This window comes from Tyto alba, unplaced genomic scaffold (genome assembly GCF_018691265.1).
Source record: "Tyto alba isolate M040663 unplaced genomic scaffold, T.alba_DEE_v4.0 Super-Scaffold_40, whole genome shotgun sequence".
Taxonomy (NCBI): Eukaryota; Metazoa; Chordata; class Aves; order Strigiformes; family Tytonidae; genus Tyto; species Tyto alba.
This window is the reverse complement of record NW_024881316.1, coordinates 35,933,379-35,959,107: the sequence shown is the minus strand read 5'-3', so window position 1 is coordinate 35,959,107 and position 25,729 is coordinate 35,933,379. Positions and strand designations below refer to the sequence as shown.

General features: G+C 43.6%; 1 protein-coding gene across 2 annotated transcripts; it reads right to left on the bottom strand.

Annotated features, from left to right (window-relative positions):
• TRIB2 (tribbles pseudokinase 2) lies at positions 1–21,526 on the bottom strand. Of its 2 annotated transcripts, XM_042803561.1 has the most exons (4): positions 21,421–21,526; positions 20,073–20,491; positions 15,737–16,029; positions 1–2,350 (listed from the first exon to the last, which is right to left on the bottom strand). In XM_042803561.1, exons 2-4 carry the CDS (start codon positions 20,340–20,342, stop codon positions 1,882–1,884), a joined length of 1,032 nt encoding a protein of 343 aa, XP_042659495.1. In that variant the 5' UTR covers positions 20,343–20,491; positions 21,421–21,526; the 3' UTR covers positions 1–1,881. The 2 variants fall into 2 exon arrangements, with proteins under 2 accessions (XP_042659495.1, XP_032860445.1); XM_033004554.2 differs by lacking the exon at positions 21,421–21,526 and having other exon boundaries at positions 20,073–20,587.
• Between the last annotated feature and the right edge of the window lie 4,203 nt (positions 21,527–25,729).

Genomic DNA, 25,729 nt, shown 5'->3' with positions numbered 1-25,729 from the left:
TTTAGTTAAATATGCACAATTTTATTTATTGAAGAGATTAGGACAAAAACATTAAACCAAATACATGACAAAGCACCAGAGGCAGTAAAACCCCACCATGCACATCACCAATCTTTCCTCCTATAAGGTACTTATAAAATAAAAAAAAGTCCTTCTTGACACAGCACCATCTTCAGAGTGTAAAAACATTACTCCTTTATATTCTTAGTTACCAAAATAGAACCAAGGCAGGTCAGCTGCAGCTAGCTTTGTCTCTTGATAAAGAACTGTGAAACATCCTCTTGAGAGTGGGACCATAACTTTCCTGCAAGGCAGGCAAATAGCATCCATACGTCAAATGCCAAGTAGCTGTACGCACATGCCACATACTATAATTAAGCACAAATTCAAGTAACATTTACATACTACAGAGTCCACATGTACCTACCCAAAAAACATGACCACTTCACAAAACGTATACAGGCAGTAATATCAGAACAACTGAGGTACTGGAAACACAAATATTTATGCCAAGAGATTTCAATATCATACAGCAATATAAAAGCAGTAATAAAAACATTTGCCAGTCTAAATCAAATAAAGCTATCTAGAAAAAAGAAGCTAAATAAAAAGTTATTTAGGGACAGAAATACCTGAACAGAAAAGAAGTGTGTTAACTACAGCATGTAACATGTCATCCCAAGTCAACCCGTAATTGAAGTACTGGCTTAATACATCACTACTGTGACATTTTCTTCAATAAATAGAATAAGTCTTGACAATACAAAAGGTGCATATTACTGTGTATGTTTCAAGAGGAATATCTGTAATATAAATGTTCAGCTTATTAATACCCTCTTATTTCTTATTCTGGACATAAACAAAAAATCAAACCCAAACAATTCTTTTCCCAAGTTGAGAGGAATTAAAAAAAAAAAAAAAAAAACAACACAATACTCTTCTTCAATAATAAAGAGCCCTCTATTTACACATGGGCCAGTCGGTTAAAGAAGAGATTGGTTCTCAGATAAAGACACGATTAAGGGCTTTCTGCCCCCTCTAGTCATATACGTGCAGCATGGCAGATATGGAAGCCAGTATCTCATATCTTTAAAAAAAATTATACAGTTTTCTTCTTTTTTTTCTCTATTATAGCAGTAATGCATCTGGAAGTTCGAGTTATAATAGCTTCCTGCAACAAACCATTTGACACAAAACAGAACAGCTTGTTAAATGACAGTTACTTCCCCTTAAGGGAACAAAGCATTAAAATGTCATTTCCTGACAAGAATATTAAGTAGTTTATTTAGAAGAAATGAGTTGAAAATAGCTATCAAGAGACATGAACTGAAATTTTGTTTGTTTTTAGCACCCACTTTTCATGTCCGTCTTTGTGCACCTAATTTTTTTCTTAAATGAACCCCATTAATTATTAGACATCCGATTAAAAAAAGTTAGCCAATTGTACTTTCCCTGAATAATGGCTGAAGTTAAATATCTAACAGTGCGATGCCAAGATGTGAGCTGAGGCAAAAAAGTTTCTATTTGTCGTGAGTTACCACTATTTAATGGAACAGAAACAGGAGTGATACAGCTGCACCAGAATTGGCATGTGCAGTCTCCTTGGCTCCAAAAAGGTGAGAAGCTACAATTGCTCCATGCTGCCTTTTCTCCTCCAAATCAATCTAACCTGATAGCAAGCTCCCCCCGCCCCCCCAATCTGTCCCCATGCTACATTTGTTATATTAGCTCCTTGTGGAGGGTCCTTCTCAATCTGAGGACCTCTGAGTGTCTTTTGCTACCAAGCTAGGCTGATGCAGGATGTGATTTAACACGGTCAGGAAGGGCTCCTTCATGTGTCCATCTCCAGGTTGTGTACCTTCTGAACACCAGTCTTTGTGCTCAGTTAAAGAATGGGTCCAAGTCTTCTTCCATGTTGACATCAGGCACCAGCTGATCTGATACTTCCTTAGCACCATATCCTGAATTTGATACATTAAAATCTGTAGAAAACCATGGATGGTCCAGAATTTCCTGTGAAGTCAGCCTTTCTGATGGCTCCCGACGCAGGATGCTACGTATGAGGCATTTTGCCTTGGGGGATAGAGTTTCTGGAATGTTAAACTGCCCACGACGGATCTTGCTGAAGAGGGAACTAGGCTCAATGTCATGGAAAGGATAGCGTCCAACTAGCATGGTATAAAGCATTACACCTAGACTCCATACGTCCGCTGCTTTGCCAGAGTAGCTGCCATTTGTGTTCAAGATCTCTGGACTCACATAGGCTGGGCATCCATGCTTATCAGAAAGAGAGTCATCATTTCCTCTTAAAATATATGCATCTTCTAGGCTTTCCAATTTCACTCTAGTCCTGCAAGAAAAAAAAACAGTACCATCAAGGTAAGCAAACTTCAAAACACAAATTCCTGCCCATTACAATTACATGGTTATAACAGTAATACTCTACAAAATTCAAGAACCACAGAAGTGCATCAATTTAAAATCCCACTCACAGCACTTGTTACAGATAATTGATACTGTCTCTTCTGTACTGGTCAGAGATATTAGAGACATGCAGGGAATATCGCCATACACACAACTACAAGATTTTTAAATACAGTTAAGTCCAGTAAGCTCATTAATAAGGTCTTAAAAAGATAAAAATAATTGCCATAATCGTGTGTTTGGTAATTCTTACATTGATATGATTTCCAAATGGAGACATAAACCTCAAAATTCTTTCTGTGTTGGCTGCACTCTAATGTACCTGTGTAGGACTCATGCCCAAATAGAAGCTTAGCCCTGACTAGACAAAGTCATTCTGACACATTCACGCTGGTGTGGCAGTTACTTGCACCTGTAATTCCACAAGGTTCAACAGGAATAAGATGGTTCCTTTGACCCTACATGATCCCTCTGACCCAACATTTTTCTTTATCCTGGCATTAAGGAAGAGCAATTTTAAAAGATTTCAGTCTTCCTAAATAGACCTTTGGGCAAAGGGAGATCAGGTGAGCTGGATGCTGCCAAGATTAACTGCAAGCTTATCTCCTCAGATGAACAAGAGGAGGTCCTCACATTGGCATGAACAGAGAGGCTAGCAAAGGGCTTGCAGGGAGATGACAGGGATGCCTTATCTAGACTGCAAACTCCTTCCGCCTGCCAAGCACTGTGAACTTGTCACTGTGCTGTGGTAATTATCTCTGCAAGAGAATTTTATTCCCTTATGGATATCACACAGGAGCAAAAAAAAATGATGCCGAATTGCTTGTCAAAGCACTAGATGAACATAACTTTTCTTCCCTTTGAGCTCTCATTGGTAGCATCTGTAACTATATTTAAAAATCTGTCCCTGTTAAAGGTATCCAAAAGGATTACCAATTACCCTTTACACTATCTGCCAGCAATGGCGGTTGGTTTTGAGAACAGAATTCCTACAACGTGACAGGACTTGTCTAGTGCATCTGGGTGGAATAGTGACCCACCAGTAGCGCATGCTTTCTTTTCAACATCTCAGGATTATAACTCAACTTTGCGTATTACTGTCCTCATGTCCCAACCTCACTGGTCAGTACGATCACTCTCAGCTCTGAGTCATGGCTATGTTCTCATACCAGAGACATTCACAGGCAGGGACTGAACTTCATCCCAGAAAGCAGAACTCGTGTCTCTTGACCAAAGGACATCATTTAAACAGGCACTAAAACAGACAAGGAGAGCCCTGTTTCTTAAATGTTTACTGAAGACAACATTGCTCAGGCTTGAGTTGCAAAAGACAGCTGGGCCAGCTTTGGCTTAGACTTGGTTCCAGGGCAGTTCAGCGCTATCTTCTTTGAACCAACAGAAGAGCATTTTACTCCGTGGAGTACTCTAGAGGCAACAGTGCCATAAACTCTCATAATGACACTTGGACCTTTTCAACAGCTAGAGACGTTTACTAGCAGAGGTGAAAGCCCCTTTGGCAATGTGCCTCAAATCAGGAAGTCATAAATACAGAATTCAGAATACCTGGCTCCCAAACACAGTGTGTCAAGGCAGCTCCTTCTCTCCTTAAATAGGCCAGTGTTTTCTCCTCCAGTGCGGATGCTGATGGGGTTTGCGCAACACCTGCTTCCTGATTTATTACCCATTGCCAGCCCAGCAGCACTTCTCCTGGACATGGACAACCCTCTCATTAGCACTCAAACAATACTTTACAGCAGCAATACCTCACACAGGAAGCTGGCCGCAAGGAGAAACTATACCACAATTATCAAGCCCATAGCAATTTCCCTTTGTACACAGGTCAGAGGCTCCAAAACACGAGGGTGACTAGAGAAGAGTCCTTTCACGATGCTCAGCTTAGACATGGTCCTGGCGCCTGCACAGCATAGGAAGAGCAGCAAGGAGAAACACCCAGGGGAAAAACAACACACCAAGGAGGGCAGAGAACAGAGAGGAGGAAATGAAAAGGGAAGGCAGGAACATGAGTTGTGGTTCCATTTGCATTGCCCACCTCAGTTTTTCCATAGAGAAGTATGTGTAGCAATAAAACGGTGAGGCCAGCTACTCAAACATGCATTAAGTCACTGAACTGCCAGACAGGAAAGCACCAACTCACTCCTGCTAGCTAACAGAAGCAGAACACACACACACAGAGCGGGGCAGATCATGCTATTTATAAACAACTTACAGGAGGAAATTCACCCCCCACACACGCTCTCCTGCCATCCCAGTGTCAACCGAGCAGGGACACACTGTTTACTCTCCCATTCTATTTTACATTTCTGAGAGTTGCCAAAGAATTCAGAGAAACAGTTCAATGAGAAGCTTTTATATTACAGAAAATTAATGGAATTCCCTAATCTCTTATTTTCTACAATGGATGTGGTACAAAACAACAAAGAGCAGACTGCAAGGTGTATCAAAAAATTAATCTTTTTCTCCAACAGGAAAAATAATTTCTTGATAATAAAACAGAAGCAGTACACAAAAGCCTTATCCCTGTCTTGCTTTCCTTGCAAGGTGCTGCAGGCTGCAGCCCTCCGCGCATGCTACAGCGGGTTTTGTTTAAGCCAGCAAATGGAACAACAGCTGGCCCTTATCTGCCTGTTCCTCCATAAGCTGTGGCCAAATGAAGCAAACACTCAAACCAGGTTTTTCATCCTGCTGAGTTGACAGGCTTTGAGGAAACAAAAGATCCCAAATTAAACAAAAACACAACCTTCAGTCCTCCTCCTCCCTCCTCGCCGGCCCTCAAACCCTCAACCAGTAACACCCTCATGCATAAGGTGCAAGTGGTGAAATGGCTGCTCTGCAACAAGGCAGTGCTCCAGCGCAGGTATAGCACTGGACACGCCACTCCACACAGGTACTCATTTCCCTCGCAAACTGCATCTCTTGAGCACGTACCGCCAGGTACACAGCCTCAGCGCGACCTTCTCTCCCTCTCAGTTACCACCAGAAGCAACTCGGATATTCCCATTTTCATCATGACAATGCAGGTTTTCCATCCTTACAGCAAGAAGAGCGCAGGAGTAAGGGAAGGGTTTGCTGGCACAGCCGGTGCACAGAAGCGCTCACGAGCTTTTGCTGCCAAGGGCCCTGGCTCGGCTCTGCCAGCGCCCCTCACTGCGAGCCAGCACCGGGGCTGGGGACACCCACTCCAGCCTGTTTTCACCAGTGATGGATGACTTCATGTCCCTCAGCCTCATGCAAAGAACGCAGTCTGTAACCCTACTACATACAGTTGGGTAATACGCAGGTGTAAACTGCAAGCCTCACTCCCCTTTTTACAGTCATTTCACGTTTTTTCAGGCAATCAAAAAGGAGCAGCCTGGCTCAGGAGCTGCTATTTCCCAGCGCACAACACCCCATCTCTGTGAGAAACAGTTTCCAGCTCTGCCTTGCCTTCCCCTCCTCCACATTTCAAGCATTCTCTGAGAGAGCTCTGTTTTCTGCAAGCAAGAGAGTTTTTTTGGGGGGGTGGGTGGAGGGGAACAGGAAAGAGGGGAGTCTAAATACACAGAAATGCAGAGACATGCTGGACGAGAAGCAATCTCTCTCTCCCCCACACACCCGTTCTCAGAGGAAGCACTGAAATCAAATATCCAGGAAAAAGAGTAAAAGCCAACAACAACAAACAGACCCTCAAGATCGCAAGTAGTTTCTGAGAATACAGAACCTCCACAGAAAAGGGTGGAGAGTGCATCCAATTGCAGCGTAACTGGACAACTCTATATTTGACACTTGGCAGGCAAGGGAGAGACTCAGAACCAAACACTGAGATGTGAAATCACAATCAGCTTTGAAGTGCCTCCCATCACAGAGCAGAAAAAGGACAAATAAAATTTCTTTTTTTTTAAAGTCACATTGCTAAAACATGCTCATTCTCTAAATAATTAACTCACATCAGTCAACTGAAGGGCCTCCACAAGAGAAAACAAGTTTTCCAGAAGCATCAGCATTTGAGTTTGACCATTCAAATGGCTGCATAAAAATTAATCCGTAAAGTTCAAATGTAAGCTACTGTCAAAGCCGGATGAGAATCACTTTGTACACATACTGTAGGCAACAAAGACTTTTGTCAAGGCTTACGTAATTACAGTACATAATTTCAAGTTTTAATGCAGACCCTGAATAAGCACTTGGAAAAAGAGCATTATGCATCTATCAGATCATTGATAAAACACTGCATTAGTCTAATGCATTAAAAAAAAATACAACCCTGAATCATGGCTATTTAAAAAGGGGAAGCTATTCTGCCTATGAATGCTTTCCCATTACTGGTGAATGAAACCACAGAAGTGCAATCAGAGGGCAGCAGCAGCACTCAGACGGGAAATGCGTCTTTGTCCCCATAGAAACCATCAGGGAAACCCATGAAAAACAATACCACTCTGAATTTCTTATCAATATGCCATTCATTACTTGACTGCATTCAGACTTTGCTCTTCAGTAATGTAACAAAACCTAATCAATTAAATGTCTTCCAGAAGATTCTTCAGTGCAACCTCCTGAGTTAACACACATCTCTGCAGACCGATTTGTTGCACATCCCACACTTTTTTTCAGAGGGATTTGCATTATTCCTCCCTGCAGAGCTTAAGGGCTACTGGCAAACTGCTCTCCTGCCTTTTGACACCGAAGCCAGGGCTGTAAGAACCTGGCATTCACACTTGCTCTCCAAAAGCAAACACAATTTCCATACCAAAATCAGTGGAATTATTCAGAGGGCTCTAAGCTCATAAAGGAGGAGAAAAAAAAAAAAAAAAACAAAAAAAAAAAACAAAAAAAAAAAAAAAAAAAAAAAAAACACAAAACAAACTGGAACATTTAAAGCAGAAATACTGACTGAAAGTCTGAGTGTTTCAAAGGAAAGTATCTCCACTGCAGTGAATAAACAGTCAGTAGTAAAGGAGCCCATGCCTGAATCTTGCTTCTAGTCTGTCCCTGAAGCCATCTGTATGGGAAAAAACACCTGAACCACAGCTGAGCCACTGTTACCATTTTGGAAACACTAATTGCAGACCAGACCCACAATTTTACTGCAGCATCATCCCCCAGATGACAGCCAGATCAGGTGCTTTGGGAGAAGATGGAAGGAGCTATCCTGCTATGGACACTCCAGGTACACCATACGCTTGCTATTCAGGCTGGGCCAAAATCAGATGATCCAGATTTACAGATTCGCATAGCTGCCTCATGCTTCCAGAGATGAGAAAATAACCATCATCGCAATCTGAAATGCCACTTCATTAATATAACTGCAGGCAAATATAAAATGGCAACTTCTAAAGGGAAGCGGTGCCTCACAATATTCCCTCCTACACATAAAAAATGAAGGCACCCAAGCAGTGCTATCTCATATTTCAACATTACTCTGACTGAGGCCAGGAAAGCCTTTCCCTAGGTAGAAGTACTCAAGCCATCAACTGCCCAGTAGATCAGGGATTGCTCCTATGTGGCCAATAATTTACAGGTCATTTAATCAAGGTCAGTTGCTAGCACCCCATCATAAAGATGAGATGAGCATGAATATAATCATGCCATTAGAGTCACAAGGGGGGTGGGGAATAAAAAGGAAGCTCAACACTGGAAACAGTTAGCTTTTGCTAATTGATTTTTTTAACTAAGGGAATCTCTCCTAAATAATGCAGAAGTAGGCTGCTGTCGTGAAGACAGTGAGATGGGGAAGCCAGCTAACGAAACCCAGTGCAGATGATTTGCAGCTTGGTGCAAAGACTCATTCTGAACTCAGAACTAGCCGATCTCCTCCAGGGGCGGCGAGGCACACAGGATCAGAGGGGAAATGTTATGCCATCAATTTAAATCCTGCTCCTTTCAATGTAAGATCCCTTCCAGTGTGTAACAGCACACAGCCTGGGAGTTCACTGCAGAACATCCTACACAACTTCAGGGGAAAAAAAAAAAAAAAACAAAAAAAAAACAAAACAAACCCTGCACAAAGGCTGTCAGACAAACAGTCTCTTGCATAATGAAACAGGCTCAAGGATATGTTTCGAAAGACAACTGGGACTTGCAAGCAGCACAGGTTTACAGAATGAACCTTATTCCTAAGGGAGGATTCCCTCACTGGTACTTCCGAAGAATGAGGAAGCCTCTAAAAATTACATATCCCCCACCCTTCCTCCAAAGGGATGCTACCATCACACTCAGCCCTGCCCCACATCCCCTTCCTGACGTGCAGGACACAGCAACTTAGGGCTTTTAACTTTTTTTTTTTTTCGGTTGTGGTGGTTTTGGGTTTTTTTTTTGTTTTTTTTTTTTGTTTTTTTTTTTTTCCTACAGAATTCCACTTTAAAAAAATGCTCTGAGACCACCCTCTTCCACACCTCCAGGAAGGGCTGGGGCCCCAAAGACCTCAGCTTTACAACAGTCACATAGGATTGCTGAGAACAACCTGTCCTGTACACCATACACTGTTTCTTCCATGCCCTTATTGCTTAAGGAAACAACCCATGCCCCAAAAAGTAAAGTAGCGATATATCTGTTGGGGTGCAGACCCTTCCACGGAGGGGCTCAGTGACAATACTGCAAGGAGTCCATTATTTGATAAGCATCTGGCCCAGGGCTGCTACTTCACCTCACTTTTATCTTTTCAGATCACACTGAAGGTCAGAGTTTCAAAAGGCTCTCCGGTCAACTGAATACTGTGTTGATCATCTTTCCTAGGCCTTTTCATATGACATGTGGTGAAGCTCCACAGGTAAAGGAGACCAAAATTTTATCTGTTAACATATGAAAAAAGCCTTACACTTTATGAGCCTGCAATGAGTACTCAGCACCTCTAAGATAAAGCAGGCTTATTATTTCACAATCCAACTGGAAACCTTCTGCTTTGATGTATGTAAACCTGTTTCCAAGCAATATACATCTACCAGAAAGCAGGTGCTTAAGACTAAATACGCCCCTGGTTGGCTCCTGTTTACAATCTCAACCTTTCCTCTCCCTCCCAAGCCTTAAGTAATCTCACAGTGTGATAATAAGGACACTTAGAAGAAAAGGCAGAATTTCACCATGACAGTCCATTGCAGCTGCTGCTAGCTGGGCTCCCTGCCTCCCCTCCTGAGCTCCAGCACAGACATCCACAGAAATCCTCAATCTCCACTCAATAGTCAACATGGAGTATTTTGCACCCAGCCTATGAATGGAGGTTTTCAAGTCTTCAAAACAACCAGCTGTTGAATTCTCAATGCAAGATGTCTCAAGAGACATCTACTTCCAGGGATTGCAAAGCACCTGTCATCAGGGAGACCAATCCTGTGATGGGCACCCAACCATGCCAACCTAGCCTGGCATCACAGCCAACACGTAACACAGCATTCAGCCAGAGGCACCACTCAAAGTCAGACCTCCCGGCTGGGGAGGTTGGGCACCATGTGGGGACAACCTGTAGCAGTAGAGCCCAGCCCAAAGGCAACCCCCCAGTCAGGGCTCCCCTCCTTCTCCAAGTATGGCATGGGGCTGCACCTCAACACCACCCCTCAGCAGAGCTAGTACATGAGGCTGCAAAGGGGAAAAGACTGAATAAAGAAGAAAAGATACAGGTCCAACTACAAGCCAAATACCAACACATAGCACAGTCCCAGGGTAAAACCTTCTGCAAACTCCTGAGTTGGGGACTACAGCAAAGGCCCTCACTGCTCACGGTCTCACTGAAGGGCCTTGAGCTGACTCAAGGTGCACTGGAGGTCCTGCTCTCATCCCAGGGCCTGCCAGCAGCCAACTTTTTCCCTGGTTTTTGCTTTTGTTTATGACCTTAGGTGCAGCACTTAACCTCTATGACCATCTATGCCCTCAGGGAGATTTAAGCACTTCACAGGGCTGGTGTGATGTTTGACATCTGCAGATAGACTCCCAAACCCCGCTGGGAAGGGCAAGCATACCCAACAAGTGCAAAGTGCATTGCTCCCGGGAACACTGGGAGAAAACAGAGGCTTAGTAACCAAACCACATGAAGGCAAAAGGGAGCAGGAATCCTTCTGTGGAAAACAGTTGTGCAACTGCTTCATCCTCTATGCTAAGTACGACAGCAGAGATTTGCAGCCTGTGAAGAAACGTGCCTTCCTCCCCATATTCTAGGAATAATTATTTCTGGGCTGAAATCTGACCTATGATTCTCCACTACTGAAGAAGTTACGCTCTTTGGTCCTGTGGCCCCGTTCAGGGTAATGTGAAGTGCTTAAATGTTAAAACAGATGAACCTGGTTTTACTTCTAAATTTTCTGGTATTTAAGGAGCACTCCTATTTTGTTTGATTTTCTTCCACTTTAGGACTCTCTTTCTAGGATTTAGGGAAAGCATTAACTTACCTGTTCTCTATGGAATTGTAAGTAAAACAGCAAGTTCTAACACCATGGGGAGAAGGCATGTGACCGCATTATAATTTGTCAAATGTTGAAGAGGAAACTTACTACTAACTACAAGAAAATAAAAGATCTACTTGGAAAAGCATTCTGTATTTGTGAAATCAGGTGTGTATCACTAGGATTGCAAACAACGTAACTAGGTCATCTTAAAGCATCATCCAGTTAAAGCTGGGAAATTCTAGAGGAAAAAGAGAAAAAAAAAAAAAACAACAAAAACATTCTATGAGCACCAAATAAATATGTTATGCTAACACAGGCTTTCTAAATTAGTGTATTGTTCTGGCTGCATTCCCCTGGCACAGAGTAAAAAGTGTCAAATTGTATTTATTTTTATTGAATCCCACCTGCCTCATATTTACTCAAAGAATACAGGAAAATTACAATATCTAAACACCAAAATTATTTTAATTTTCCCTTCAACAAGTATGATGAATGTACAAGGTCTTTAAGCTTCAAATATTACGACAGCTAATATTTTAATATAATTAAAGGCTTAAAAATGTACTAAAGAAATTAACAATTCCCTGACAGCAGAAATGTTCTTGTATTAAGAAAACCATTGGAACAACCAACACAGGAATGCTTGATTTAATTCTGAGATCTTTGAGGTGACTCTTTCTCCAAGCGTCTGCTATATATCAGACCTATTAGCTGCTTTATTACTTATATACTGTGTATGGTGCTATTTTTAGCACAATCTAAAAAGCCCTGCCCATTTTGCAACATTCTTATGGGACACCAGATAGGAGAAGGGCACAATCGCTCTGCCGAAGGGCCTACTACAAGGACAGGCTGTACAAGAAAAACTGTAAATACCATGACATGAACACAGCAAAAATAATCAAAAGCAAGAGCCCCACATCAACATCGACCTGGCTTAATATCCAGGACAAGAAAAAAATACCAACATAGATGGAAGCAGAAAACGTACAAAACCACGTTTTTATCTTAGCTCATCTCCACTGTTTTAGATGCAAGTTTTATTTAGAAGCTTAGGGACACAATTTTTAAAGTATTCAAGAATCGTATAGGTACTTTAGAAAGTTCAGTGAGACCCGGCATGGCAAGTCAGTGTTGTTTTCCATATTTTCAGTGCTCTCAAAGTCACTGCCCTCACTTAATGGCTGTGCTGCTGCTTGCTGACCCAGTCTTACAAAACGTTTCCAGCCATGCTGTAATGTCTTAGAAGTTCTGCTTCATCGAGATGAGCTGCATGTTTTAAGGAACTTAAATCTGAATTTTCAATGCCACAAGACTGGCTATTTCACCTATAGTTTACAAATGGAACCACAGACACACCTCCCCCCCAAAAAAAACACAACCTACCCTAACCTTCTTTTATACAAAACAAAAAAACACCATAAAAGACCCAAGGGGCTTGGCAACAGCACGCATCGTTTTCATGGAATGCAATTTACAGTATCTTCAAAATTTCTGCGGTTCAGGATTAAAAGAAGCTATAGATAAAAGTACCCTGAAACACAGACTAATTGTTTTTGTTTGTTTCCACACTGTGGAATTTTGGATTTCATTTTCAGTGCTGATGTATTTACAAACACACAGCAGTAATACACAATCACAGACTACCTTTGATTTAGCACATCAAGAGAACATCACTAGTAAGATTAGGACCCCTACAAAATGCTCAGCACTACCAGCCTCCAACATTACTTTTTCTACCTTCTTACCTCCTGGTTCAATACAGACATCCCAAGGCACTGCAATTTGCAACACCCAAATAACGTGTTCTTAGAAGTGACATCAGTAGGAACAAAGAGCACTCATGACACTGATAGATTAGGAGTCTGAATATTTGCAAATTCAAGCTGTAATTTCAGTAACAGGAATGAGGCTGAAAGAGTTTCAATGCTGTATGCACCAGTCTGCAATACTCCAGGAGCTCTGATTTCATATCAAACTACCAGGATATCATTAGGATCAATGGAACGAGTATGTACTAAGAAATGCTTTAATTGATTTCATTTTTTAGACAAATGGAACTGCTTCTATATTTGCTTCACATTTTCTCTGGCTCCTCCAGTCTGGCAGCTCTCAGCTAAGAGCAGACAAGTATTTTAAAAAAAAAAAAAAAAAAAAAAAAAAAAAAAAGGCAAGTTTTCCATTCATGTGTTGCCTGCATGCTGGATTTCCCATCTTTTCTCCTATCAAAATAAAAGCTGTGAGAGTCTTCAATAGGAGAAAGTTTCAAAGCAGTAGGTACTAAAGGTGAACTGCAGAAAAACAGACTTAAAGAAATAGTTAAGAAAAGCACTGCTAAGAAAGAGCTCCACTGAAGAACAGGGGACACAGCAGCAGAGTTCTGACACGTTTTTCAAAACATCATTTTCACCTCTTTTCTTCCTCCTTGGTTCATTACCGGCATCAAAGAGCAACAGATCGTGCAGCACTGGTCTCCCAGGCACTGCTGCCGACGGCAGCTCCTGCAAGACTGGCTGCTCAGCACACAGGCGCCCGTACCAGCACCAGCAGCCTCGGGGAGATGTGAGCTTGGAGGGGTACAAGCAACACGCAAACACCTTCATGAACCCAGAAGGACCAGGAAGATTTTTCAGCCTAAATATAGCAGCAGATTGAAAGTGATGACTGATTACGGTCTGATGATCAGAGCATGTGAAAAAAAGACAGTCGCTGTTTGGTTCTATTTCTATCTCACACTATTTCATGTCTGTTTATCTAGCAGAGAAAGGATTACAATACCTTTCTACTTACAAATCAACATTACATCCAGAAGAAAACCGCATTATGATTATCTTAAAAATAACCAGCAAGTCCTATTTGACCTTTAAAGTGAATTATTGTATCATTACAAGACACTGTTCAAAAGTGAGTAATTGTGATTTTGCAGACGACAGTTACATTGAAAACATTCATAAAAGCAAACACTGCTATTATAGTACACACCACTCTTCTTGGGTGGCTAAAGGATTTGGCCCTGTGCCTCGTGTTGCATTCAGTTCCTAGCAAGCGGCAGGGTAGGAGTTCAAAAGTATTCAGCATGGGCCCACGTCTGCTCCCAGTGCACTGCTCTGAGCTCATGCTGCCTCGCTTGGAGAAGCTTTTCCAAGTCCTGTCCTTCATGCAAAACCACACAAGTTTACATATATCCCCAGAAAAAAAAAAAAAAAAAGTCCATTTTAATGCTAAGATGTTATCAGCTACAACATAAAACAATCCCTCCCTCAACTATTTTGTACAAGTTTCCTTCTTATCTGCGTAAGAGGTACTATAATGGCGTTTAATTACTGAACTCAGAGTAAAAGTTGAGGAAGTGCAGTTTATATCTATCTGCTTTGCACTTTTCTCTGAATGGACATTAGGCTAGTTTCATTTTACGCTTTCTTATTTGAAGAGGAGGAAAGGGTAATCATATATATTGGGGCTGTGGTAGAAAAATAAGGAATAGCTATTTATTTTGCAGAGAATTGCCTGAACTAAGTGGTGAAAATATGTCTTTTTGTGTTTGTAAAGAGATTAAGAGAAGTTTATTTTGCAAAACTCAGATTGTAACAAAATTTAAGTAGAGAACATTGAAACAGGATAGATGGTTGGCATTTTCATTTTAAGGCCAGGAACTTCTCTTTCTGGATTGAATTGTGTATTAGTTTTTTTTCTTTTTCTAATTCTCAGATCATGGACTTACTGAGCTTGTAGAACACTTATGTGCCTTGGCTGTTGCTTGTAACTTCCCCAAACAGCTCCAAATGGAATTGATATGCACTGGTTATTTTTAACAAACCTCTCCAGAACATCCATTTCACTCTGCAACAGTTTGAACAAGCTTTCAGACAATTTATGGGATTTAACTGAAAGGGAGAAACATCTCCCCATCCTCTACCAAGATATGAAGACGTACAAGGGCAGGCTCTTCCCCCATTTAGTTTCATTTTTTTTCATAATGGCCATCCTCCAATTTAATTCCTCTGTGAAAGCCTGACATTACTCTAGCAGTGTTTATTACTCTGGTGCCTTACCTGGAAGTTGCAAGCAAATACAGGGTGTAAGGTGACAAAAAACTGGTAACCACAAGGAAAGAGATACAAAGTTTCCACAGGTACAACTGTATAGCTGTAACTCAGCATCAGAAATAGCACTTCCAACAATATAAATAGAGCATGCAGCGTCTCTCCCTGTCTTCCCGTATTCCTTACCCAAATCATTTACTACCCAATTATTGATAGGAGGGTGTGCAGGGAGGAGATATTACAAAAAAAAAAAAACAAAACAGGTAGTTCCCCCAGTACCACAACAGCTGATACTAAAAACAGGCACCCACACAACAAGGCAGTTTTAGTCCTAGTATGATTATTGACCACATAATACTCTCAGAAGCAGCCTCCAGACCCTTCCAGCACAGAAAACAAGCTGTCTTCAAAGCAGCCCTTCAAAGCACTGGTGGCCCTTCCCTCCAACCTGTCAGTACTAACCACTTGGCTGTTCTTCATGTTTCCTCACTGAAATGAGCCATTTCAGTGCCCAACCCTCTTAAACATACTGGATCTTTTGCTCCTTTCCTCTTTAAAGACCAGCAGCATTTACGATACTGGATTTCTTACACCATACATCTATGCAGAGCCTTCCTCCAGGAGATGTCCCTCCCTCAGGAATGAGGGTGCTCCTCCAGGTGGAGATGCAAAGGCCAAGCACAGATGCAAACAGCACTCTTATACTTACTTTATTCAAAGCCTAAGCCAGAAGGTAAAATGGCACATCCATCCTATGATCGGGTTGCAGAGGAAAATAAAGGAAGTGTAACACCTTGGGTACCACAAACAAATGGCAGAGTGACAACAAAGGGCACAGCATCCTCTAACCCTGAGCATCTGACCTCCAGCACTCCCACCTGTAAAGTAAGGGGAGACTCTTACCTTTCTTCATCCTTGAAAATAAACTTTCGCAGCTTGAGATCTCGCAGTACCAGTCCACCATCATGGCAGTGTGCAACAGCGGAAGCTATTTGATAGAAGAGTTTGGCTGCCTCCTCCTCTTTAAGCTTCTTGCAGGTACGAACAAACGAATGCATGTCCCCATAGCTCCTTTCAAAGAACACATAGGCTTTTGTCTCCCCAAGAATTATTTCAGTAATTTGGTTGATATTTTTATGTGCAGGCAGACAAAAACATGGTGCTAATAACTCCTGGTAGCAGCCAATATCAAACACCTGCAGGAACAATGACAGTAAAGCCAGAGTTAGCGACATAAAGGACAGTGAAGTTATGGTACATCTAATTCTGTTAACAGAATCATCTCTAAGTACAATTTATGCTGCTGCTGAAGCTGCACCGATGTAAACAGGATGTTACAAGCTCACGGCACTGAGGACAAGACAAAAAAAGACTACATAACCCCACACAGAACATACATGTAACCTTGAGAGGAAAGGCCAGCCTTCAAAACTTGTAACAAGAATAGCTTCATTAGCTAATAGCTGCTCAAATTTAGAATGTAATCTGAATTAAGCTCTGAAAGCTAGCAACATACAGGAGCAGTACTGAGAAGGGAATGTGTTTATCTTCTATTTTCCATCCAAATAAACTCACAGAGAATATGGCCAGTAGCCTCGTATTAAGAGAAGCTGTCATATTAAATTCACCCTGATCCACATTCCCTTCTCTCTTGATTTTATTAACCCATTAGAGTTTTAAGGATTTTCAGGTTGAAAATATCATCTAGCACTATTCATATTTACTTCCTGCCTTTCTTTCATCTCTGACAAACAGCAAAGTCACTTTCACTTTCAAAGTTTCAGTTTTACAATGGCTGTTTATAAGATCAGAAGGACAACCCAGGAAATAGCCCTGCCTGTTGGAGTGTAGACAAATATCCTTCAAAAAGCAAAGACAAAACCACCCTGAACTCTCTGCATCTCAACCAAGTGCTCCATTAAAAGCAAAGTGTCCCTTTACTAGTAAGTATGTTATCACTGATCTTATGAATGAGCTGTAAGAATTAAAAAGGCTGCTGGGAAACCCAAATATAAAAAGTTACTATAATCTAGTGATGACGAATGAATCAGTATTTGAGTCAGTTGAGAAATGCCCACATTACAAGAAAGACTTCATTGAGAATAACAGAAGTCAGTGCGCTAAAAGAGAATATTGATAGGAGTGATTTTTATTTTTAATTATAACTGCTCCAAAGGTACTATAAAGCAAGGGGTAAGCATTTCCACCAGCATAAAAATTTGATTAATATGTAACTTACTCTTAGGTGTTTTGTTACTTTGGTAAAAAGAATTTAAGGTAGTCATGTGTCATTCTAACTGAACATAAAGATGAAGAACTGGTATTGGTCTCTAACCACCTGGTTTAAACTTCACTTGTTTTTTTCTTCTTTTTGTATTCTAGTATTTGTATTCCAAATACTAGAATTTGTATCTCTCCTTTCTGTTTTTGTAATCTCTCCTTGAAGCAGATCTCCTCGCTTTCTTTGAAGCTTTAAAAAGCTTTCAAAACTGAGTGAGAGAGATACATTTCAATCAAAATTTACCTGAGGCTTCAAAACCCAAGTCATTTAACTCTTCAGAGCGCAATCCTAACAAACTCCTTCTGCAGAAAAGGACCCAAACCCCAAGAAACTGACACACTCCCTCCTCACACACCTCTTTCTCCCCCCACTCCATACCTGTGCTGCTACAAATCCCGCACAGGCAAAAACAACCTTAAAGGCAGGCTGCCAAACAGATCCAACACATTTTAGGGGGTGGGGGGGGGGTGGGGGCACATTCTGGCAACATGGTGTGCCAGGAAAGCAGAACCGGGGTGGGGAGGGGGTACTGCTAAAATCCCTGGTGTGCAATTCATTCCAGAGGAGAATTCATTGACATTTGGATCTCAGAACTTGTAACTACTACACTGTAAGTGAATGGCTCTTCTACAAAGAGGCTGCTATAAAATAAAATTTAAGCAGGAACATTCACATAGCTCAAAGCCTCACGTGAAAAAAAGCCTTTCCAGAATTCTCTCCTATCCAGATTTACACTTTGTGCATTACATTTTGCAGTTCTCGAACTACGTTAGATAAGTAGGTGTGGATATGTACTGGTAGTACGTTTGAAATGGGAGAGATGGGAAGCGCTATCACACTGCTAGTCTAGAATACCTTTTATAAAGGGCTTCTTTGTATCCCAGCTTTTAAGATCCCTGGCCGCAATTCAGCAAATGTCCAAAAAGCTTCAATTTGATTTAGTTCTTGCTGGGAATTGGAAGTGAGAAGTTACCATTGTTTGGATGCCACAGAGCCTTGAAGCAAATAACGGCATCTGCACAGTCAGTGGGTGCAGCCAAATGAATCTTGAAGAACCATCACTATGTGTCTGTTATCCAAACCAATGTTTCTGCAAGCAGTCTCTAACAGCATCTTCAATAAGATACCAGATAGCAGGTCTCTTAGCCGGAAGGCTACTTGACAAATAGTAGTCATGATACCGCAGGCATTTTAAAGCATGCATTAAATTAAGATGAGTTCAGGACTGACAACTGCGTATTCACAAACTAGCGATTCAGGCTAGGATCATATTTTTGGAGCACAGCTAGAAGTAGTGCCTTGCACATATGGAAAAACTGATACTATTCAAATGTCAAGATCAGCTCAAAAACATACAGCTTAAAGTGAAGGGGAAAAAAAAAAAAAGTCCACTCTTTGTGAGCTGCAGTTATGCTGTTCATACTGTTATCAAAACAGTGCCTTAATCCTGCAAAGCAAACAGGAAACAAAGAGCATAGCCCCCGCTTTACTACTTGCAATGCAAGTTCACCTATAATTTCATGCAGAGCAGCAGCTCTGTGGGCTGTTTATTTCATGAAAAGATGCCAATGTCCTAGAGTGCAGCACTGTACTACTGCACCAAGCTGGGCTTTCATTCTATAAATTCTCATGTTCTGTTTCAGTTTAGTAACAAAGCATTCAGTTCAGCATGCAATACTAGTCCTTTGCAAAGTCACAGGCCCTTTTTTCCCCTAAATAATCACACAAAGTCCTAGGTTGCCTCAACATCAGGTTTTATAACTCAAACACTAAGCATATTTAAACTGCCCTCTGAACTCCAGTCTTTACAAACAGCAAACAGGAGCAATTATTTTCACTTCCCTGATACAAGCTAGTCCATAACTTCTTATGAATCAAGTATGAAACATTGAGCAATATTATCATTAATCCATGGAATATAAATAAGCTATAATATGTCTACTTTTTCCATTTTGCAGTTAGTTTGACAGTAGAAATTTGACCAAAATAGCCAAATGGCACAATTCCGTATTTTGGGAACAATACAAACACTGCAGCATGTGTTGCAAGGTCGCAATTTCCTATGTAGTTATAAAAACTACTACTGGGTACTGCCTCAGCTTGCTGGGCATAAGTCTGGCTCTCTACAAACAATGAGAATCATAATTTTGGAACAAAGGAAAATATTCCCACAGCCTGAAAAGAGAAATATATCCCTCCACAGATGTGCACGCATGTGGGTTTCTCTTTCCCACAGCTCACCTTTGAATAGTAAGGAACAAACTGGGAGAGGAGGCAGAGAAAAGCAGGCAGGCTACAAAGAGTGGGATAGTTATTTTGTCTGTTCTTCTAAAAACCGTAGGTGTGCAGGTTTTATTCTTGCTCAGTTGTGCAATGGGGGAGGATGCTGTTTGCAAACAACCTCCACGGTGAGGGAGCTCAGGGTGATTAATTCGATGTGGATTTTTTTTTTTTTTTACTCACTTTTAAGACAAAGCTGGTGGCACTTCCCCCTGCCGTGCACCCTCCCCCCTCCTCCCCCCGGCTTCTTTATTCTCTTCCGTACCCCAACTCACAGAACAAGGGACAGGAAAAATCGAGGAAGCCAGCAGGTCCCAACACCTTAAAATTAGCTGGGGATTCCCTACTCCATTTTGAAAAGTGAGAGTGGGGAAGATGAGGCTTTCTCCTGATCTGAACTCACGTTAAGACCTACTTAAAAAGACGGGGCTCTTTCCAGAACAATATCCTCCGGCTAAGAGGCAGAACTGGCTCCGGGCCACCGCTATAACGTGGCCATTGTCTAGAGAGAGGGAAAAGTTACAGGATGCGCCTTTAATCCCGTCTCCCTGCCTTTTGTTTCTCAAGTGTTCAATAATTGAGCTACACGACCGAGCTCGGCCCTCCTGCAAGACACACGGGAAACCCACGCGCGACAGCGGGCTAGCCCAGGGGGAGAACAAGGAGGAGAGGTATTACCTTGCAGACCAGCTCCTCGCCACTGTGCAGATGTACGGCTCGGAAAACGTGGTCTCCCTCGAGAGGCTCCAACAATAAGTATTTCCCGATGCAAGAAACGCAATGCGACAAGTTCGGGGTCTCCGGCGGGCTCGGCGAGCCTAGATTCGGGCTAAAACTCTGGCTTGGCTCGATGGACCGTATGGACGAGAGCTCCTCAAAATCCTGGGTTTTATTCCGCGGTCTCCCATATCGTGCTATCGTGATAGGGGTTGACCTTTGTATGTTCATGAGTATGGAGAAGACCAGCCGAGACGCTGCACCGGAGCCCTGGCGTGGAGCGCGGTCCCTCGCCCGTCCAGCTGCGGCTGCCTTTGTGTGCCGGGGGGGGCGGGAGCGGGAGCGCGGCGGCGGCGGGCGCCCAGCCTCAGCGCCGCGTCCTGGGCACAGGGAGAGAGAGCGCTCAGCCCGCGGCCCTTTGTTCCCGCCGGCGGCCGGGCGCGGAGCGGCGCGGATCAGCAGAGGTGGCAGGGGATGGGGGGGGGGGGGGGAAGGGGAGGGGAGGAAAGCGGGGGGTGGCGGCGGTACGGAGCGGAGCGGCCGGGCCTGGGCGGCCGGCGCTCCCGCGGGGCGCGCAGCGCGGGCGAAAACAAAAGGTTAGGTAACGCGCTGCGCGCAGCGGGGATCGTCCTTTCTCCTACGGCGAGGCAGAGCCGCGCTGCCGCCGGCGGGCTGTAGATGGCGCGGAAGCCTCGCCGCTGGCGCCCGGGGCGCTCCGAAAATACCCCGCGAAATAGCGAGGGAGCATTTAACTTGGAGCGGAGCGGGCAGCGGCCGGGCCGACAAAAGAGCGCTCGGCGCGGCGGGAGGCTCGGCAGAGCCGCCCCGGCGGAGCGGGGCCGCGCAGCGGGGCGCGGGGCTGAGCAGAGGAACGCGCACCGCTCCGCGCCGGCGAGGAGAAACGTGCTGTCGCGGCCACCTCGACAGAACAAAAAAGTGCAACCGCGGGCGAGGGAAAGAGGGAACGCTTCCACCGTTCCGCTGCGCAGCGGGATTTTCCTTCGGGGGCTCGCTGCCTCCGCGGCGTTTTGACGGGGTTCCCGCACAAAGAAAAGAAAAAGCAGCACGGCGAGGAGGGGGCTGGGGGCTGACTTCTTACTGCGGGGGCTGGAAGGGCAATAAGCGAAAGGCCAGCGGTGGGGAATAAATTGGAATCGTTTAAAGAGAAAATAGTAAAATTCCAAGGAGCAAATTTTTTTGTCTTTTTTTTTTTTTTTTTTTTTTTTCCTTGGGGGTAGGAAACGGATGGCCGCGCCGCTCGCCCTCAGCAAGGCATCGTCCCCCCCCAGCGTAATTAATCGCTACTTACGTGGCGGGGACGCTGGCTGCCTCCGTGCCTCGCTGCCGGCCGCCGCACGCCCGCACGGTGCCCAGCGCGCAGGCTGACTGCCCCGCCGCCGCCGCCCGCCCCGGCCCGGCCCGGCCCGGCCCGGCCCCGCCGCCCACCGCGCCGCGCCCCGCCCCGCCCCGCCGGGCCCCGCCCCGCCCCGCCGGCTGCCGCGATCGGGGTAAACAAGGTGAGGCGTCCTTCCGCAGCCCGGCCGAGCCCTGCGGGTGGGCCGCGGGGGGGGAGGCCCGCCGAGCCGCGGGCCCCGGTCTGCGCCGCCGGTGCGCCCCAGCGCGATGCTGGCCGCGGTGCTGCGGCGGGAGCCAAGCTCTCGGGGAGATCGTCCTTGAGGCTGGGGGTGAGGCGTTAACTCGTCGGTTTGACTATAATAACAAGTTAGTAAGTGATAGCAGCAGTGACACAAATTAATATTGGTATAATAAGCCCCTAAAAGCAGCGTCCGGCCCCAGCGCCCGGGCGCGGATGCCGGCTGCATTATGACATGTGCTGGCGCCCGAGCCAAAGGCGGGCGGGATTTTTTTCTCAATGAAGAATTTTTTTTTTTTTTTTTTTTTTTTTTTTTTTTCCGAGCAGCGTGGGTCCCCGCGTACTTACGGGAGCAAAAGCGGTTGCTTCCCGGTGCAGTCGGGTAGGAGGAGTTCTCCTGATTCCAGGTTTGTTAAATTAAAACGAAAGGAGGGGGGGCTGAGCGAAAACGTAAACCCTTTCGCCCTGCTCAGAGAAAGCCATGAATGAGGTCGGTCTGTCCCCGCCCAGCACCACTGCGGTCTGCTATGTTTTTTCACTCACTCCCCCTTTATTGTTTAAATAACAGGAGTTTGGCTATATATTAAAGTTTGATGAGCGGTTCCCTGAACTCCTAACGAGCCTGGCATTTACTCCCTAGTCTTTGCCTGGGTATTGGTTGTGAATCCCTTTAAAACAAGTACAGAAAAAAATAAAAACCCCAGACACAATACTCACCACCACCACTCGCCCCCCCCCCCCCCCAAAAAAAAAAAAAAAAAAAAAAAAAAAAAAACAGACAAAAAAAATAACCCAAGAAAACAACAAACCAAACCCAAGAGCAGTAAGAAGAGCACAGGATGGTGGGGAGAGCAGGGCTGTGTCTCAGAGCTGAAGCCTGTGCAGGGCGATGCCAAGGGGCTGGCCGTGCCTTGGCTCCCCTTTTCCCACATCAACACTGGGGACGGTCAGCAATGGGAGAAGGGTTGTTTTGGGGTGAGGATCTGCAGGTCTGGATGATGCTTGTTTTCCAGGGGTAGTGAGAAATGAGCATGCTGCTAAGGAAATAACCCTGATCAATAGATAAGGCTGTCCCAGAGGTGCCTGCTTTGGGGTAGAGAGATATACCTCAGAACAGGGCTCCAAAGAGGCTGTAGGGATTCTTCCATAAGGGGCTAGACTTGGCAGGGGAGACCAGAAATGGCTATGGGTCACTCTCCCTCCACAGCATTGCACCTGCCTCATCGTTTGTCCTCCACACTCAGAGCTCTATGTGCCCTGGTATGCAGTTATAAGATTAATACCACTGAGAAAGTACTGTCATGATCTTCAGCATGGAGATGAGCCTCTGGCAACAGAGGGGATTTGACTCAATGAACATCCCTTGGATAGAGCGAAAGGACACAAACAGAGATCTGCAACAACCTGTAGGATGACGTGCAGACCTGGTCTTTACTATTTGCCGTAAAATGAAAAGGTGTTTTCCTCCCATTCCTCACTTATTCCCATCACCTCTGAATACTCTGTAACTTTTCAATACCATTTTTAGAAATGGGATGAGCAGTGCCGGATACTGAATCATTGCAAATAAGGACAAGCCATAAAGTTATGCAATACATTCTCCAGTCTCACATCCTGTGATCCAAATCAAACATTCTTTTCTTAGTAGATGGCTTTTTACACAATTCCTCCCTTCCTCTGCCCCTGTGTACTCCTTCTGACTATGACAAAGCGTGAGAGACCTAGGGTCTTGCATCAACCTTTGTTCTCTAGACCAATGTTTTTTGTTTAACTGTCTTAGTTACTCAGCATCAGCTGGAGTCACAGTCCCTAGCAACTCTGGAAAGGCTACCCAGAGCCTCCAAGCCCAACAGGAGAAGAGAGTGAAAGGAGAAAGGGGTGAAAAATTTAGTTCATTCTAAGCCTCTAGTTGGAAACTCCTGATTTTTAATAAAATCTGAAGAAGTGATTGAGGGTGGAATGGGATACACTTGCCATAAATATTCAAGTTTGGAAGGAAGAGGTTATAAATTCTGGTTTCTGGATTTAATTCTACCCTAAGAGGCATGGAAGGATACACGTAGTGGGAATGACACAGTTATCTATCCATGGGATGAATTTTGCTCTTCCAGTATATTTTAATAATTTTACTTTCATTTTCTCTTGCATCCTACCCTAAACCTAACACTTTGTAAGCACTGCTTCTGCTCTCAGGTATGTCGATGAAAATATTGCTATTTCAGTACAATGTTAAAGGAATAAGCTATGAATGAACAAATCTTTATATGCCTCAGAGACACTAGGTGTACATAATCCCATGCCTGTTTTTATTGATCTAAGTCTACATCAGTCAGTTGAGACTGTAGAGCAAGGTCAGCGTAGAACATGTGAGATATGAAAAGGAACCAGGTCTGAAAAGTCAGATCAAAGTCTGAAGACCAAGTCAGCAGTGAAGTTTTGTCTAACAGCTTGCCTGCCTTGCATAGCTGTGGTGCTTACGTAGGAGGCATTAGCCAAATGAGAAAGAGATGCTTGACTTGAAACGCGTTGTCCAGAATGTCTGGGCTAAAGGGATGCTGTTGGCTGGTCCAAGCCTGAATGTTATGTTCACAGTACTTGAAGACTCTTGTTTGAAATAAACTGTGCTGGTAGTGACAAATATTGTTTCATTATATTTTCTCACTCTATTGGATAAGATAAATTTTCTGAATATGTAATATAAAACAGTTATTTAATCAATGGTACCAAAGAAGTAGCTAGCAGAATGACATATGACAAAACTGTCACGATCTCCCCATGACCTTTCTGAAGGTACTGATACATGTCAGAATTAAGGTTGCCTTCTTTTCCCCAGGTGAGCTGGGGAGGATTCCTTTTAGGACTGTTTACTAACTGACTTTTCATCTCTGGACTTCATTGTGCTGATCTACCTTGTCTGGAAACTGTCACCAAAAGAGACAATCCCATTAGAAGTTTCTTTATCTTTTAAACAGACTCTGCAATTATCCAATTCTTTGATGACTGTGTCCATTACTGTAGTGCTGAGTTCCCTCTCTGGAATGACTCTTCCAGCGGGAAATGCAGCAGGGAGGGCAGTTTCCCTGGAGCCTTATTTTCCCTTTTCTGATTTTTCAGTGGCCCAAGAGAGGCTGTGGAGGAGGCCTTCCATTTTCATGCTGTGGAAAGTATCCACCAAGCACTCCTCTTTTCTATATCCAAGGTTTATCTGCAGGTAGACAGCAACAGTAGATGTAGAAATTGGAGTTTCCCAAGTCAGGAACTAAGAAAAAAATATTAAGTGAAAAGTGTGTTATAAATCTAACCCTGTGCAAAGAAAAGTATCTTTTCTGTATCACCGACTTTCAATATGTTTTATCTTTTAGCAACTGCTTTTGCGTATACGGACTCTGTGTGGACAGGAGCCAACCCTCCCCTCCAAGTCAATAGCAGTCTTTCTTCCATTGATGTCAACGAGCTTAGATCAGAGCACAAGTCTTGTGAGTGATCAAAGACAGTTCTACATAAAAAAAGCTTCCTTTTCCAGGTCAGTCTGCTCCTTGTCCCTTTACAGAAAATATATTATCAGCGTACAAACACAAGCCAGAACAAAAAGGATGATCATTTTTGAAGTGGTAAAATAAAGACCTTCATTTTATTTTTTTGCTGATTTACAAAGTGCAGGGCTGATCCTATTTGGAACATTAAACAACTATTAAGTGTTGAGAACTGTCATATTGAGAAGACAGTCTCATTCCAGCAAACTTAATCCAAGTAGCTAGCTCAAAATATGCTTGCAAGTACCTCCCCACCAGTTGTCAAGGCTGGATCCCCGTGCCAACTTGGATATGTTTTTCTATTTTTTGTAATCGTTTTTTTTTTTTTAATCATTTACACTAAAACTTTAGTATGTTAGTAAGTAAGGCTAAGCAAAATGACAGATCATGAGACAGTAAAGGGACAAATCTTTTCTCCATACATCAAAAAGGGCAATTCAAAGACATGGAGACAAGCATCTGTTCTTTAAAAAGAGGTGTGATTTTGACTT

Coding starts and splice junctions, on each gene's coding strand:
- TRIB2 (XM_042803561.1), bottom strand. CDS start 20,342: ATGAACATACAAAGGTCAACCCCTATCACGATAGCACGATATGGGAGA. Junction 16,030..20,072: donor GCGAGGAGCTGGTCTGCAAG/GTAATACCTCTC, acceptor TTGTTCCTGCAG/GTGTTTGATATTGGCTGCTA. Junction 2,351..15,736: donor ATTTTCAAGGATGAAGAAAG/GTAAGAGTCTCC, acceptor TTTTTCTTGCAG/GACTAGAGTGAAATTGGAAA.